Source organism: Chironomus tepperi, unplaced genomic scaffold, assembly GCF_022539635.2.
Source record: "Chironomus tepperi strain 1889 unplaced genomic scaffold, CSIRO-AGI_Ctep_v1 contig_137, whole genome shotgun sequence".
In the NCBI taxonomy this organism is placed as follows: Eukaryota; Metazoa; Arthropoda; class Insecta; order Diptera; family Chironomidae; genus Chironomus; species Chironomus tepperi.
The window spans coordinates 1,211,041-1,228,268 of record NW_027226259.1 but is presented as its reverse complement, the minus strand read 5'-3'; the positions used below and the strand labels follow the sequence as shown (position 1 = coordinate 1,228,268).

General features: G+C 31.9%; 1 protein-coding gene across 5 annotated transcripts in view; it reads left to right on the top strand.

Annotated features, from left to right (window-relative positions):
* Positions 1 to 17,228, top strand: part of LOC139087729 (protein turtle-like) — a 102,433-nt gene that overhangs the window by 33,955 nt on the left and 51,250 nt on the right. For 4 of the 5 annotated variants that reach the window (XM_070636629.1, XM_070636628.1, XM_070636625.1 and 1 more), the window contains 2 exons: positions 8,953 to 9,325; positions 11,582 to 11,706. In XM_070636629.1, coding sequence (XP_070492730.1) covers positions 9,172 to 9,325; positions 11,582 to 11,706 — 279 coding nt within the window. In that variant the 5' untranslated portion in view covers positions 8,953 to 9,171. The remainder of the gene's footprint in view (positions 1 to 8,952; positions 9,326 to 11,581; positions 11,707 to 17,228) is intronic. The other variant, XM_070636627.1, reaches the window with a different exon arrangement.

The window sequence follows — 17,228 nt, the reverse complement described above, 5'->3', positions numbered from 1 at the left end:
TTTAATTTAAAACTGCTATAAATTTTACAAATTTCTTGTCATAGAAATGATTAAGTTTGGTGTCAAACTAATGAAGTAATCTAGAAATTCCTGGGAGGCACATGATGTGAAGAGTGTGGCAGGATGGCTAAAACTTAATTTCTTGTCAAAATCTGTCCTAAGGACGATGTGATAGAGCCAATTTTAGGCGCTATCTAAAGGAGGACATAGATCACTATTGATCTGTACGGCTTGTGAAATGAGTAAGTATGGTCGGCGTAAAAATCTGAGTGGAATCAGTCCCAAGACTGACAGACGCTTGCCTGATGCTTACATACATACTTCGCTGAGCGTTCAGATCAACGATGACGTCTAAAGCTAGCTTTATCACTAACTTCCTTCTGTCAAATTCCAAAACCAAGTGTTATACTGTATCTATCGACAGCTTCCTTCCAATATTCTGAATACTTTGCTATTTTGTGTAGCATAAAGTCTATCCCAAGACTAAAAATACAAATTTAATTAAATAAATCCATGCAAAAAATAACATAATATGAGTAGTGCAATGCGAGGATTCGTACATTGCTCTCATACCCTATAAATGTGTTCATGTACATATATATGCAAATATGAGTGGCGTATGACTCTTAAAGCTCTTTAATTTGAAGTGAAATATTATGTAGTTCTCTTTTTTAGAGCATGTACATACATGTGAGCTGATTTTTAATGCACAAAAATGTAAATATTATTGAAAGGAGCATCCTTGGGGAGATTTTGTGTGATTTTAATGGAAATTGTAGAGTCAGCAGATGATGATGCAGAGCTATATGATGATTAGTCATCGAAAATCATGAAAATGCATTTGATTGACCAATATTGATACAGTTTATATTAATTTATAAAATGTGCAAACTATGCATTTTTATAAATGTGCCAAAAACTATGTCCAACAAAGTTTTCCCAAGGGTAAGCTGGCACTATCAATAAAGAATGCAAACAAATCGATTGGAAAGTTTTTCTATGCATAATATTATGCTCTTTATAGTGGAATCAATCATTGATTCTTGGTTGTATCGATTTTTCAATTGACCGAATTGAGCATTTTTCTGTTTTTTTGCGGGTACGAGTGGGGGAAAATCATTTTAATTCCAGTCAAAACCACAAAATCTGTTTCCAATCGACAATTTATTTTAAATTTTCTTCTTCTTATTTCGAACGACAGCAATTTTAAAAGTATAGTAATAAATTTCATCTTAATCTACATATATCCAATAATTTTATATTTTATGGCTGATGATGACATATTTACTACGTATTTCTAATTCCACGTCTTAGACGGCAGTCTTGAATATTTTATGTTGATTCTTTCAACTTCAATTAAAAAAGTTTTTTTTTTTCGTGTGTAATTGACTTGAATTATTACCTTGGGGGAGAAATATAGTAGCATATGGTGGGGTAGGACATAAAGTTTAATGGATTTTCGGTTTGGGGGTTGTTCACTTATTAGGTATCGCTCTCATGTGGGGTGTCGAGATGTTGTTACGCTTCAAACCATGAAAAAGGAGATTTTCATTCGGAAAGGGGTAAGGAGGGTCTAAAAATCGATTTCCCGCGTTACATAACACTTGAACAAGCCCCCTTCATTCACCGAAATGAGCACTTTCAAGCTTAATTTCTTCTAATCCAAATAATATTTTTTTTTTCTAAAGAGACCCTCAAGCAGCAACTCTATATACAATTTCACTGAAGTCAAAACAAAATAGTCCAAACAAATTCAACAGCAAAACAAAATCAGCACAAAGTGCTCGAAAAATAATGTTGACAGAAATTCAAAACAACTGACTGAATAACTGAACAAAGCACGGCAATACTGATTGACAATAAAAAAAAAAAATAATTTAAATATTTAAATGTATTATTTCAAAATACGAAAATTGCCCTCAAGATATCAAAGACATAATAGAGAAAAAGAATCGTAGACAAGAATAAAGTATAAAAAAAATTTCTGGTACGAGTGGGCGAGATTGAAAGTTTAATTCTTTTTCTGTTCTGCTTGCCTGTTAAACGAAAGAAAAAAATCAATGATTTATGAAAAGTCTATAGACATTGTACAGAGAGAAAGAATCTGCTGCTGCTGCTCGACATTGAAATAGCACACAGAGAAATAAGAACAGCACCCAAAAAGAAATATGGAACAAAGCACTTGAAATTCAATTTTTATTTGAACGCACTTGAATAAATTTCCGAATTTTTCTTATTTATCGATAATTTAAATAATTTTTTTTGTGTATCTATGAAAATGTGCTTGTGCTATTTATTGGCTGGTGTGAATGAGCTGTGAAAATGTTATGATCTGTAACAATTATTTGATTAATGCTCTAAAACGCTAAACAATATGGAAATCTTGAGTACGGAAGCTGCAAGTTGATTGATATCATTGCAAATCGAGCTATCAGGGATGTGTTCATTAATGACGTGTTTTCAGCTTTGTACGAACTATAAGGTACAACCTGAAACTGCAGACTTGAGCTATTTTGGTTTAAAGACCTGCAAATTTGGATGAACCCTAGAAATTAATAACCTTAATAGTTCAAAGTCCATGTCCCCCATTATAAGAAGTCCATAACCTCCCCCTTCCCTAAATTCTTAGACATCATAGCCAAATGCTAAGACGTCTATTTCAGGAAATTCCATTACATCACTAGAATACTTCCAGCAGCAGATTTCTTTCAATTTCTCTTTATCCCATCGATTTTCCTCACAATGCACTTGATTGATCAATTGTCGATAATGTAAAGAAATTTCTTTTCTGGGATGAAATGAAGGCATGGCATGATTGTAATGAAATCGGTTGGAATATCGGAGAGGAAAAAAAAATTCAATTTACGTAAATTCTTTCATTTGAATTAAATTTGATTAAAGAATATTGTTTTGATTCCTCAAATAAAATCAAAATGAGGAACATTAATGGAAGTTCAAAGGCATTTTCATAAATAAGGTTTTGCGTGCTTTCAACCCTTAAATTCATAGCGCAATTTTCTCAACTATATTAAATCCTTTAAAATGTTGAAATTTAGTTCCAAACTTTGATTCATAAATCCATGTCTAAGTCATAGTAAAAGAACATTTTCTCATCATGAACGAAAAACTTTTTTTTTTGATATTATTTCACATCTCTTCTATCTCACTTTTGTTTGCATTTCATCGTTTAACTTTTTAATTTCCATCAGCACATGTGAACACCTTTCAAAGTTTTTTATTTTAAAAACTTTTCAAATTCTCTCATTCCGAGTGATACAAATGAAGAAGGCTCTGACATGGAGCTTATAAGGCTCTTCTGAACCTCTTCTATTAGCAGTAAATGGTAATCGTCCCCTTTTGGGTTTCAAATTGTTCCTAATCCTAGTTTTGGCAGTCCATATGACTTTCAAAACTAAGTGGCTCCAATTTGAAGTTAATACGAGGTTTAGAGAAGCCTTAATAGCTCCATGGCAGATCTTCATGTGTATCACTCGGGCATGGATGCAATCAAAGAAAAGTTGTATGGAATTAGGTTAATTGGAAAACATTTTACGCTGATTTCTAGGAAATACGACTCGATTCTCATTTCATCCCTTTCTCCACAATTCAGTTCTTTATTTTTGACAGTCATTAGTGCCTGTCGTTGATTTTTATCGTACTTTTCGTCTTGAAATCGTTTTTCATTTGCTTTAATTATGAGTTGTACTTTATCGTGCTCTATTTTTCTTGCTAAAATGTCTTCAGGAAATGGAATATAATTTGATAAATAACCAAAAAAATCAAGTCAGAGGGTAGAAAAAATTGAATTAGTTACAGGAAAAGTTGAAGAGAAAATCGATAATATTCAGAATATTCAGCACATGCAAGTCAAATGCTTTAAAAATATTTCCTTCAACCCTACACAAATAATTAAATTTGCATAATTTTCAGCAAATATCAATCAAATGTTAAACAAGCATAATTGATATTTTAAATACAAATAATATTCAATTTTCACATTCAAAATGCTGAAAGTATGAAGCGACGTCATTAAATGCACTAAAATAAAAGGTGTAAAATGATGATTTACCCATGAAATATTTAATTAAGAGCTTAATACAGGAATGAAAATTTATCAAATGAGTCTAATGAGATTGATTCAAATTGAATTGAAAATGGTTAACAGGAGCTTTTGAGTCAATTGCAGTCAATTTGATGTTTCTGGGAAAATTTACTATTGAAATGCATTAATTTTGATAGTTTTTAATGATTTTATTCGGAATATTGTGTGGATTTGAAATCAATGTGGATTTGAGTTGACTATAGTCAATTTTTCAGAGTATAAAAAACGTATAGGGGTTGTTTACTTGTTATGTAACGCTTATAGGGGTGTGGGAGGTCAAGATTATGCGAATCTCAAGCCTAAGAATTCTAACCCGAACTACATAAATGAAGGATGCATCAGTCAGCTTTTAAAGCTCCACTAAACCTTTTTTACTAGAACCAAATGAAAGCAACCTCTAATTGACCTAATGGCTACAAGCCATGACTATTGGAGCCTTCTTGACTTGTGTCGCTCGGGTAGATCCTTAAAAAAATCAAAAATTCTCAAATTTACCTCAAAAATCTCCATTAACCACTTCCTTTTGTTCTAACTAATTATTTTCAAATATTTAATCTCTGCACTAATAATTCATGACAAGCTGTAATTAAGGGGAGATTTAGAGGATATAAAATGACAACCAAAACAGTTTTATAATATTAATTTATGGTTGTGGCTTTCGAATTGACCTACAAGCTCTACTAATTTTGAATACGTATGGAAATGAAACAAAAAATGTTGTGCTTTTTTACGGAAATTAATAACATTTGACATTCGATAGAGTCATGATATGTATGATGTATATAATGAATGTTAAATGGATACTTATTTAGAGTAATTAATATTGATGCATGACATAATTTAGGGTTGATGGGAAATTGGGTGAATTTTTCATCAGATTTATATTGGAATTTTTGGAAGTTCTCTTTTTTGTCAACAGACATAGATAACAGTAAAGGTAATTACTTTACCAAATCAAACAAGTTCCATCCATAATTTTATTCATCGAACACTTTTAATTAACATTTATGCTAATCCTATCAAATTCAGCACGATAGTTTAGTTATGAAAAAGTTCCATGAATTTTAATCTCTTAGTAAAATTACCGCTATTAATTTCCATAATCCAGCAACACTTCTTTTCAAAAAAAAAAAATTTAATCTCAACCAAAACTAATTTGAACATCGCGAATTTCCATTTTCAAGCTGTGAATATGAATTTTTATTAAAAACTTCTAAATTTATTTCAATTCATCTTTGCTTAGTTATTACCACGAATAATTCATTCTATTCAATAAAAAAATCTCCATAAAAATTCTCTGCCATTCTTTCCATCACCAGCATCCATATTTAATATTTCACACAATTATTATATCTGAAAGAATAAATTTTTTATTTCATTTGTTCATTCGAGAAATTTCACAAAAACATGATTTTTGAATTGAAATGTGAGAAAAGTTTTGCATTATTAAGCGATACAAGTTGGAAATTTTTGGGGTGCTGATGGCGCATTATTGTTATGGATTGAATTTAACACTTGAGGCCTCAAATGATCAGATTCTAAAGATTCAGTCTTGAAATTCAGAATTCAAAGATTTGGTCTCAAATTTTGGATTCTTAGTAAATCATGCTTGCAATTTGGATCCTATTGACTTCAGACTCTCGCAATTCAGTCCTTAAATTCCGATTCTAGCAATTCAGTCTCTAAATTCGAATTTTTATAAATTTAACCTCCAATCAATTCTATAAACAGCAAATGACAAAAATTCATAAACAAATAAGACATAATTAAGAAGACCAAAAAACTTCCCAGACATATTGAATCCACATCAACCACATAATTCTCTTCAAACTCTGATAATAAGGACATCATAGTGTATGAAAAAAAAAATAATAATTCTACTAAAATGAAGATAAAAATTTTGGAGCATAAAAGAGCAAATATTAATGGATAAAGTTGAGATACATAAAATGCCATTATAAATAACTATATACTGCCATGTTATAATCTCTTCCCGAAAAAAACAGACTAGAGAGTGAGAAAAATAAATAATATTAATGGAAATGAATAGGAAGAAGTAAAATTTGCGCTAAAAATCCCATTATCAGCTCACGGAAATTTGATAAATCACTTTTTGTTGATGGGCTGAGATGTTTATATATGTATGTCCATTGTTGAGACATTGTGCATGTGAAAAGTGAGGCGAGAGAAAAAATATAAACATCTAAAAACGTGACAGTCAAAGCTCATTTTATTGTAAGAAGATTATAGGATGATGGAATGAGTGGAAGAGGAAAAGGCATCAGTATGAATATATAAAAGTGACTAAGCTGTCAAAAATATGAAATTAATGCGCTAATTGATGCTGTTTGTAGTTTTATTGTGTAAACTTTTATTTCTCTTGCTTTGTGCAGACTCATTGTGAGAGCTGCAAATATTATGGATTAACAAAAATTCAATGAATTTGATGTTATACAATGTTTAGTCTGGTGTGGATTGATGGAGGTGATTTATGGACTGTGTGAAGTTAATCATTCAATTCTAGTCACAATGGTCGGCTGGCAATGCTTTACAATTTTTGGGAATCCCGGGAATTTGTCGAGACCAAACTTCTGGAAACCTTAGTTCCCTTAGTTCTTATCTTGTAAGCTTTAATTCCAAACTCATCAAATTCACTTAAACATGATCATAATAGCAAGCATCAAGCTTAAACAAACCCAACCAAATCTCAATTTCCCTTCAAAAATCTCTCATATTTAATGAATACCCAGATAAATTCAGTTCAGTTACTTCATCATCATCACAATCATTGTTTAATAATTCTTCTTTCTTTCGTCTGTGGCTTAAATGTTTCCTTCTTATTGTTCATCATTTCACTCTTTACAACTAGCAGCATCGAAACAATAAAAAAAAATTTTTTTGGCTACGATTACTAAATGCCCGCCACACGCACATACATAATGAGAAGCATCAAGAGCAACATGAGCGTTGAGGAAATTGAAGATGTTTTTTAACGGGACAAATGAATGTAAATAAAGTCGAGATGATGGGAAGTTTAGGAGAGTTCTGCTTAAAACTAGTTTTTATTCATTCTTTCATTTCTTTAAGTATTTTCGCTTTTTTTTATACTTCTAATATCGTTTGCTGCTGCTGATGATTATCATTCGACCTTTCCTCCGTTCATGTGTATACATAAATGAACTCTTACTGTTTATTCTCTTTCTTCATATTTTATTGTGTGTTTTGATATTTCTAAACTGTTGTGGATTCTTAAATATGCAATTGGAATGTGAGAATGGAGATGAATTAAAAGAAGTTTAAGATTATCTTGTGAGAAACATGAATTTTTGTGTCATCATTTAACTTGTTCTCACTTTATCAATACAGCATCAAACATGTTACTATAAATTAATAGATGTTCATCCAATCATAACACAATTTCCATGTTAAATGCATAGACAGTCCAGTTCTATTTTACCATCATTCTCAGGATATTGCATATCTGTTCTGAACATCTGCATACTCTCATTCATTAATTTCCTGGGGTTCTATCCAGGCCATCATCTACTTTGTCTGTAATAAATTAATTAAACAAAAATAATCTAAAAATCCACAGAATTACATCCACAAAAAATTTCAAAAATTCATCGACAACATCACGTAAACCGGTGTCCTATATAATCCGCGTGCTTGGTCATCAACAGAAAAAAAGATCGATTAAGTTTCTCCATTTCCAACAAAGTGCATTGTATACCTTAAAATCCATCTTGTATCTTGTTTTTATCTCCATAAGCCTGTTATATCTGTATCTACAAAATGCATTCACAAATGTATAAACTCAATCCATAATAAAAGTAGCTGTTTCTTTACTCTCCCACTTTTTTTTATAGCTTATCTTCTAATTCTATTTTCTCACCTATCATTTAAAATTCCTTCATCACATCCATTCCATCCATGATGCATTTACATATGTATATATGTACATCTCCTCTATTATGCCTCATATCTTACTATTCATTTCATTATTTTCATTGGATTTGTGGTATTGGAAATAAGAATATCTGAATTTATAAGTTTATGCTCATTATGTTAACATAAAAAGCCATTTAACGGATAATGTCGTCGGATCTTTTTGAATGAACATAAATTGTAACTTAAATGTATATTTTTCTTCTTTCAATAATTAAATCAATGACTAAACTTCATTATATGGACGAGATTGAATGATTTGAATATTTTTGTTTGGATCGCGTAGGAATCAAAATATGTATTTATGGCTGTTAAGGTCAAGTATTGAGTGATTGTCAAGACGCATTTATGAATTAATTGATAATTTGTTCATAATTTCATTGGATTAAGTTAAGCTGCAGATATTTATGGTGAGAGACATAAATGAGAAGCTTGTGAGCTTCCGCTAATTGGAATGATGTCTAAACGGCAGGCAATATATTAAGAAGCAAGTTGCGTTTGCTTGGTTGTGGTTTAAAATGACAATCAATTGATTGTCAAGCGATCAGCACTTACTCGAGTGGACAAGCTCATTTAGACTATTTTCTATCGATCCACCAATAAAGCAATGCTCTAGCAGCCATGATGCACGACTTTAAGTATCTTTGGAACCTTAATTCCAAATCAAACTCAAAAGACAAACTGAACAGTTTGAGAAATTGAAAATTCCATCAACGAAATGCTATGAGTATCGATTTCTTTTGTTTCATTCTCATTTTGAGCATGGGAGGCATAAATTTTATAGAATGAGAATTTCTCTGCTGTCAACTGTCGCTATGCTATGTTGTTACTTACAATTTTTCATTTTCCCTAATTTTTTCGTGACATTTCATAATTTTTTTTTCTTTCTTTTCTCATTCTAGGCAAAGCACAAGTAAAACAAGAAATATAAAGTAAATAAAAGGAAATAAGGACGACAACAATAGGAAAAGGAGCATTAAAAGGAACAAAGAAAAAGTTGAGAAGAAGTTAGCGACAAAAGTCACTAGAAATAAAATAAAAAAATTATAATAAAACAATCAAAAAAAGAAGAAAAATTTGAAGATGCGTTAGCTTAGTGGAGCTATGGGATCATATGAGGCATGGGCGTGTGTAACCCTGGGGATTTCCGGTGGTGTCCTGATCAGACATTAATCGGGTCGCAATCGACCACATCCATCCTTTTCAATGCATACAATAAATTATTTATATTACTTCTCATTCTCCTAAATACGAGTGGTAATTCAATACAACCAGGTGCGTACATATAATCTTTTGTGGATGCTTATGTTGTTGTTGCTATTTGACTTTCTTCCTATCCAACTTTGGGGTCTCTCAGTTATTACGTAACGGGATAAAACTATTTTTTGACTACCTCTCCACCACCTTTCCTTTGATTGTTTGATGCGCAATAAGCATAAGGCTTGTGTCTCTAGAAGCGTTACGTAATAAGCGAACGTCCCCAGCTAGATCTGAAGACTTTTTTTTTTCAATTCAATATCATGAGCCCCCATCGTAAGGCACAATTTAATTCGTTAAAGGAAAATCCTTGAAAATAAAATTCTCTCAAAAAGCAAATTTACTTATTTCTTAAGCAAAGTCTGTCGAGTATATTTATTCTTTTTGAAGGAATCTTCTTCCACTTGGTACGCAGATGTACAAATTCAAACATACGACATACACCGTTTTACAACCTTTTTTTTATATTCATACTTTGTATATATTTTTTTTCACCTTCCTCGTCCTTTTTTGTGTTCGTTGTGTGCTCTCATGTCCTGTGTTAAAAAAAGAAGTTCCTTTTCTTCTTCTGACTCAATGACACACATATAATTTTATTTGATTTTCAATCACCACGAGCATGTTCAATACATTTTTCAGGTAAAGGTTACACGACAACAACAACAACAGCAACAGAAAAAAAATTGGATGGAAAATAAAAAGAAATTGTTGACGTTGCTGTTATTTTCACGAAACCCTTTTGTATCATCCCAAGGGGATTGACACTTTATGAGTTCATGAAAATTTGGACTGATTGATTTTTTTATATTGGAAGCGGAATCAGCGATTTGGAGAGTTTTTGATTGAAATTTAGATGTAAATGGATTTAGAATATTTCAGTCCGAGACATGCTTTATTTCCATCATACTTACTTTGCTGGCCATGCAGTCCATCTGTAATCCATGGCCTTTCTCAGTTGACGTCTAATATTTGCTCTATCGGTGACTGTTCATTGCCAATCACAAATCGACCAACTGTTTCCATTTTTATATGGCACTAATAAAGTAGTTAAAGCTTAGCCTAGTTCCAATGAAATTGATTACAAATGCCATAATTAAATAAAAATTAAACAATTTACTTCCGCATTAATCTTTCAAAATTGGCAATAAAATTTTTGTCAAAAATAGAAATAACGTCAATAAGCTTCTTAAAGGATTAATGGCTATAATACCAGACGTAGACATATTGTTGTTTTGTGTATTTACATCGAGTTTTGTTTACTCGCCCACACACACATCTAACCCCACAGAAATGAGATGTTTTTTTATTCCGCTGGAATCAATTAACTTTTTTTTAAAGCTTACATGAGAAGATTAGAGTTTTCTTAATGGACAGGCACAGCTTTATTGTCCCAAAAATAGCAACGCACAAAATCGATAATTTCCATTCTAAAAATCACAAGACCAGCAAGTAATTTACCCAAAAGTCAACATTATTAGACAAACAACCCCAGCTGGAACTGAACATGATTAAATTATTATGTTTAATCTCTCATTCTCTATCTCCTCAACAAAAAATTTATTGAATGAGGGCACATTCCGAAGAAACAAACTTTTTTTTAGTGATCATCCCCTTTTTCTATCTCCAATGTGTACCTTGCATCACTTTCCACTTCCCTTTTTTCTCTCCTCTTCTTCTGTAACTTTTTTTATAGCTTTTTATCCGACATAAATGTTGAAAGTACACAAAACGATGAAAATTTAATGTCATGTTAAATTTTTCTTTTGCTGTGTATGTTTACCTGACGGTTCCTCTTGTACAACTTAACGTGTTTCTCTCAAGTCTAAATTTCTGTGTACAAAATGAATATAAATATACATAAATATTACTATATTCAACCCACAAAAATGCCTATCCTACCTTAACATACCTTTTTATCTAAAACACAACTTTCTTTCATCTTCCTCACTGTCTCTGGATGTGGCTGTGTGACTATGTTTAAAAATAACATGAAGACTCGTAATGTTCTTTAAGTAAACGATTGTTGTTATCATTGCATAATGCGGCTGTTCTGAAATGAGACGAGAGATTTAAGGAGGATAATGTTGAGGAATTTTTTTTTTTTGATGGACGATAGCTGGAGAAATTTTTTTCTTCCTTTAAAGTCATCGGAATATTAAATTTATGTGCCGGAAAATAGAAATAAATTTTTATTACCCAGCATTTGCATCCACAAAATCCACAGACATGATTTTACAACATTTTTTTTATGTATTATATTCTCTCCTTATTCAGGTCAAGATGCAACACACATCACAGCAATACTTGGCGAGAGTGTCATCTTCAATTGTCACGTCGAATTTCCCGGCGATCATCCCGTTCCCTATGTCTTGCAATGGGAGAAGAAGGTGAGCGAAACGGTATGCTAATAAATTTCTTTCTCCAGTTCTCTTAACCATATTTTTTTCTGTATTCTTCTTTTACGGCGCATATAAATATATACTAAGAAAAATAAAAATATTCACAAAAAAAATCAGACCTTCTACCTACCATAACCTAAAAAATATATAATATAAAGAATAAAATAAGAGATATAAAAAAATATACCGAACAAAAAAAAAATCATTTAAAAAATAAGAAAAACATATAAAATATTTAAGTATATGACACACGAACGTAAGATACTTTTTATGAATGTCGTTACTTGTTACTTTTTTTCCTTTAACAATTTTTTTACTTGTATTCTTCCTTCTTATACTTTATACTTATTATAATACGTTTATACATTTCTTTACATAAAAATTTATACACGTATCTATATATAGTCTTGATATTGTGCATTTATGGATGTTACATTATTATTATTATTATTGTTTGACTTTTATAGCGCATCTTCCTCAAAAATAGTTAAATATTTAAGTGAATTTATGTATTGTTGATGCAGACCATACAATTTTTGAATAAATTCTAAGCCAGAAACAGTTTAAACTCGAGTGTACTGACCTAACAGGCAAAGAGACCCCTTTCAGGTACCTTGGTTGTATGTTAGCATGCAATATGTCTATTAAGGCTACTTGACATTATGCCTAGTTAATAACTAATCCTAAGGTCAGCTTATGACATTTTCTCTGAAATATTCCGTATAGTAAGTCATTAGTCGATTCCAGGTCTAGTTATAAACTAGTTGTATGTCAATTTATCACGAGTTCCTCAAAAATGGACAAGGCAACTGAACTAGCCTAGGATCTAAGATCGATCAAGTTAAACCTAGACTAGTCCCTACCTAAACAGTCTCGTCTTGATCAGACTAACGCAGAGAATATGCGCTATAACAAGTCAGCTTCAGCAACAACCACGCTACTCATCTCTTAATGCTTTTTATTTAAATATTCCTATACGTTACTTTAGAGGAAAATATATTTATGTATGGCATATAATATCATGAGAAATATTTCATCTTACATTCATTTCATTTCAATTTTCTCGGCCTCCCCTCACCTGTGTGTGATTCCGTAAATGTCTATGTGAATTTTTCATTTACTTGTATCCATCTATGTAGCATTTCCATACACACATGGGGGAAATTTTCATATTTTTTTTTTGTTTTGCTATTCTCCTTAATTTATGTAATTTTGTATTTATGTTCCATTAGTTTAGGCAGAGCTGTAGATGGAACTTTTGAGGGTATAAGTTGTCTATTCACATATTTAAGTACAGAGTTCAATTTTAAGGTGGATATCCTTCTGTAATTACTCTTCAAAAAGAGTCCTTAACTTAGAAGCAAGAGTTTTCATTAGAGCAACTGCAAACCTTCATTTCCTGTGGATTGGATGCACAAATTTGCATTTTTGCACTATATCCTAGTTCCCCTCGTAGTTGGAATCATGACTAGATCAGACATTAATAGTTAAAATACCAATTAGTTTGGGGTTCTGTCCTCCAAAGTCGCTCTTTCTGAATATGACCCTGATTCCTCAATACATCCCCCAAATCTCAAAACAAGATAAAAGGCAAGAAACGAAATTAATTTCAGCATTTCCTCTTTGGAGTCATTTTGATAACATGAAAATCATTTTAAATTCTGTTTTTATGCTTATAAATTATTTGAAAATACCTAAATAAATTCAATGTCTATCCCAATTCAGTAAGTATCACTTACAAAATTCCTAAATCCAAAATGACATATTGACACCAGACGCGAATTTTGTCGTGAGAGGATAAAGTATAGACAATTTTCATTTTCTTCAATCAAATTTATCTCTATTTACTGTTCAGATTTTTGAGATTTTTTTCATTATCAAAGCCAATGAAAATCACTCGTCAAGTTTAAGCGCATTTAAATTATGAATTATCATTACTTAACCTGACTTTAATTTAATCTTCTTTCTGTCTCTTACCTTCATTACTCTACGACTTGAATGTTTTAAACAAAGCCCATGGAACATGAAAATCATTGGAACGTGAAATATAATAGAAAATGAAGAAGGAGGGACTTTAAAGCTCCAATTTGCGTACAGTTGAGAATTTTCATAAGATGTTTTTACTAATGCAGGCAGTCCCTTGAGATTTTTTCTTGACAAATTTCCATTCGAGCATATTTTCTTTCATAAAGGTTATAATGTCATCACAGTAAGCCAGTGGTGGTCAACCTTTTGTTTTCTTCGGCACATCTGTGTGATAAGCTTCAATTGAAAATGCACAAAACATTCGGCACATGTATTGGTGCCGCGGAACACAGGTTGCCCACCACTGCTGTAAGCTGATATATTTAATTTGCTGCATACGAAAATACTTTCAAGAAAAATTCATTCACAAGGGTAAGCTCCTTAAAACACTTTAATGAATGGTTCAATGAACATTTTGAATAAGTAATTCTAAAGATTTTCAATATAATTTTCATGCTATTATTTTAAAGTACGTTAAAATTGTTTTCGCCGTATTACTTTAAAGACACACACAAGGTAGAAATTTAATTGAATTTAAGGAGAAGAGAAATAGAAACGTGTGGAATCAAATTACATGCTGTACCACATTATGTAACCTCTATGACATGTGGAAAGGTTAAAGTTTTTGTTTTGATGTTTTGAATAATTAAATTATGAGTGAGAATTGATTAAAATATAGTTTAATAGTTTTCAATTAGGAACTTTTGATGCCGAAATTACCATTGGAATACTTCTTCGTGTAGAATTTCTTGAGGGATGTTCATGAATTATGTCTTAGCTCAAGAACACAGGGACTGGCTTTGACTAGTAGTAGCTCCAGATGATTAGATAGAACAATAAAGTCCTAGAAAGCACTTGACATTGAAGTGGACAACAATTCGGATCCAGGCTGATATGTTTTTGGCCTGAGGATGAATTTCGTTGATTTTTCTATTGAGTCATAGCTACGCTGTCCTAATTTTTAGCCATATCCAATCCGTGTGCCTTCCAGGCATTCATATGCTAATGTATGTCGATCGGGCATCAAACAAATTTAGATAAATGAACATCAAGTCACTCGAAAGATTGCCAATTGAAGCAGGAAGATTTCAATCAATATTAAGAAACTAAAAAACCATTTCAAATCCCCAAAAAAAGCCCCAGCAATTTAAGCCATAGATTTCAATTCAATCAAGATAGATAATTTTACATCCATCATGAAAATGAGAGAATCTCCCAGCATAGTCAGCAAAAAAAAGTGTGGTTCACTCTACACATTCCTCTAAAGTCAATAAGTCAAAAGCTTTTCCTTTTTAACCTCAATGTAAAATTCATTAAAGTGAGTGAAAGACTGACTAACTAAAAAAAATGTTCAATTCCTTATGAGCAGCAGAACATTTTTTGGTATAGACTTTACAATAGCGTTGAGAGAATGAACAAGAGCAATGAGAAAAAATGGCTTGTGAATGTTTCAGGCATAAATTTCTCGTTTACTCTCTCACTTTACTGCCCCCTTACCACTTCATCGTCCTCTTCTGCTTTTGCTTATTTTTATATTATTTTGGCATCTCGTGTTCGTCATTTTGAGGAAGCTTTTCTCATCTTTTTTGTCTGTAAGTGCTGCTTTTTTCGAGATGCTGTGGATCATTTTGATCCAAGTTAATAAGATTGAGGATGCAAATTGCTTTTTGCTATGGAAATACTTGAAAAAGTTTCTGGAAAGTCATTAGAAAAATTGAAAGTAATCTTAATAGCTTCCATAAGTATTCAAAGTAGAGCCTCAAAAAATATTCGTTCCTAGACAGATTATCCTGAATAACTCCCTCACTTAATCATTGTGATATTTTTATACGGCATAAGAGGAAGCTTTGTCAGGGGTGAATATAAATAAAGAAAGCTCGCTATTGTCGCTCTTTTAGCAAATAACAATAGACTTTTTCTTTCTGTTCCATGTTCTCATACCTTTTTTTTTTCATGTCCATACCTTTCATGTGTTTCTATCTCTCTCACCCATCCGCATTATACAATAAATAAGTACGCATGAGATGTAATATAATAGCGGCAGTAACAGCGGTAGCATAAGGCTAACATTTTTCGGATACATGAATGTTTACTTGCGCGCACACACGCATACCTATACATGTGTATACAACAATGAGGAATGAAAAATATTCACCCATCAAGTCAAATGAAGCAGGGATCAAGAAGATTGTTGTGACTATATAGACTTTTTTGTTTATTTGTTGTGTATAATTTACTAAAATTGTTCTTTTGTTTTCTGATGTTTAATGCTGAGGTTGAGTTCTGATTTCAATGTTGCGAAACAAATCCAGGGGTTAAAAGGAAATGATGCGAAAAGGAATTGAATAGTTTTGTTTTCAAATGCCATAGATTATGTCAATTATGAGAGCAAGGGATGATGACTTGGTTCTGTTATGAATTTTTTGAATTTGCTACTTTAGTTGGATGAAGCACCTTAGTGAGATAAGCTGATAAAGTCCTGATTGTGTCGACTTCAATTCTCATCCATTAGGTTTCGAGGAATTCAAGTTATCCAGCCTTAATTCCATTTCAACTTCCATAAAACATAACAATATAACTTATAATTTCTCTGCCGTCACATTTGTCTCGACGATACTCTAGTCTATAACCATAACAATACGTAGTAGCGTTAAGCACATCCACACACATACACATAAGGTGTGGATGAGAATGAAAATTCCCAAATGTGCAGTGAAAAAGTCGTTGTCGTGTGTTTATTTAAACATTATTATACTTTTTCACATGAATACTTCTTATTGCTATATACTTTTTACTGTTACTATGACAGGCAGTTGTTGTTGTTGTATTAAAATTATACCTATAAAGATGATAAAGCCATATCTGTAGCTGTATAAGAAAAGAAAAATTGTCTCTATAATCCATGATAACCCATCTCATGGGATACACAACAGTAATGTCGGAAAATTTTCGACTTTTCCGTTCCCTTAAAAAAGCTAGTGAAATTGAAACTACTTAATGCTACTTTCATAGGATCTTTCATCTACACTATGGCATTATATTGCCTTTTTCCTTCCTCCAACCGTTCACATTTTTTTTTTCGCCTCAATGCCTTCTTACCTCCCACCAAAAAATGAATTTTATCAGCATATCCTACAATATTATTATACACAGTTTCTGATACATATTCAGCATACAATTTCTGCCTTCACTTTCATTAATATTTGATTTTTATCTCTGCTGCTTCCAATGCTGGTGAAAATTCTTTTTTTTTTTCATGTTTCCGAAACGAAAATTTTTTCTCATCCACGGATTTTGGTGGATTTAAAGATGGGCACTAAAAGAATCTCCTTGTTATGACTTTCTTCATGCAGGATTTGAATATTCACATCCACAGCAATAATTATGAGAGAGAACAAAATGAGAACTTATCGATTTTTTTCCTCCATTCTCGCACAAAAACCTGTCCACTGGATGTCCATTTCATACAATTTTAAAGCTTCCGAGATTAACTTGTG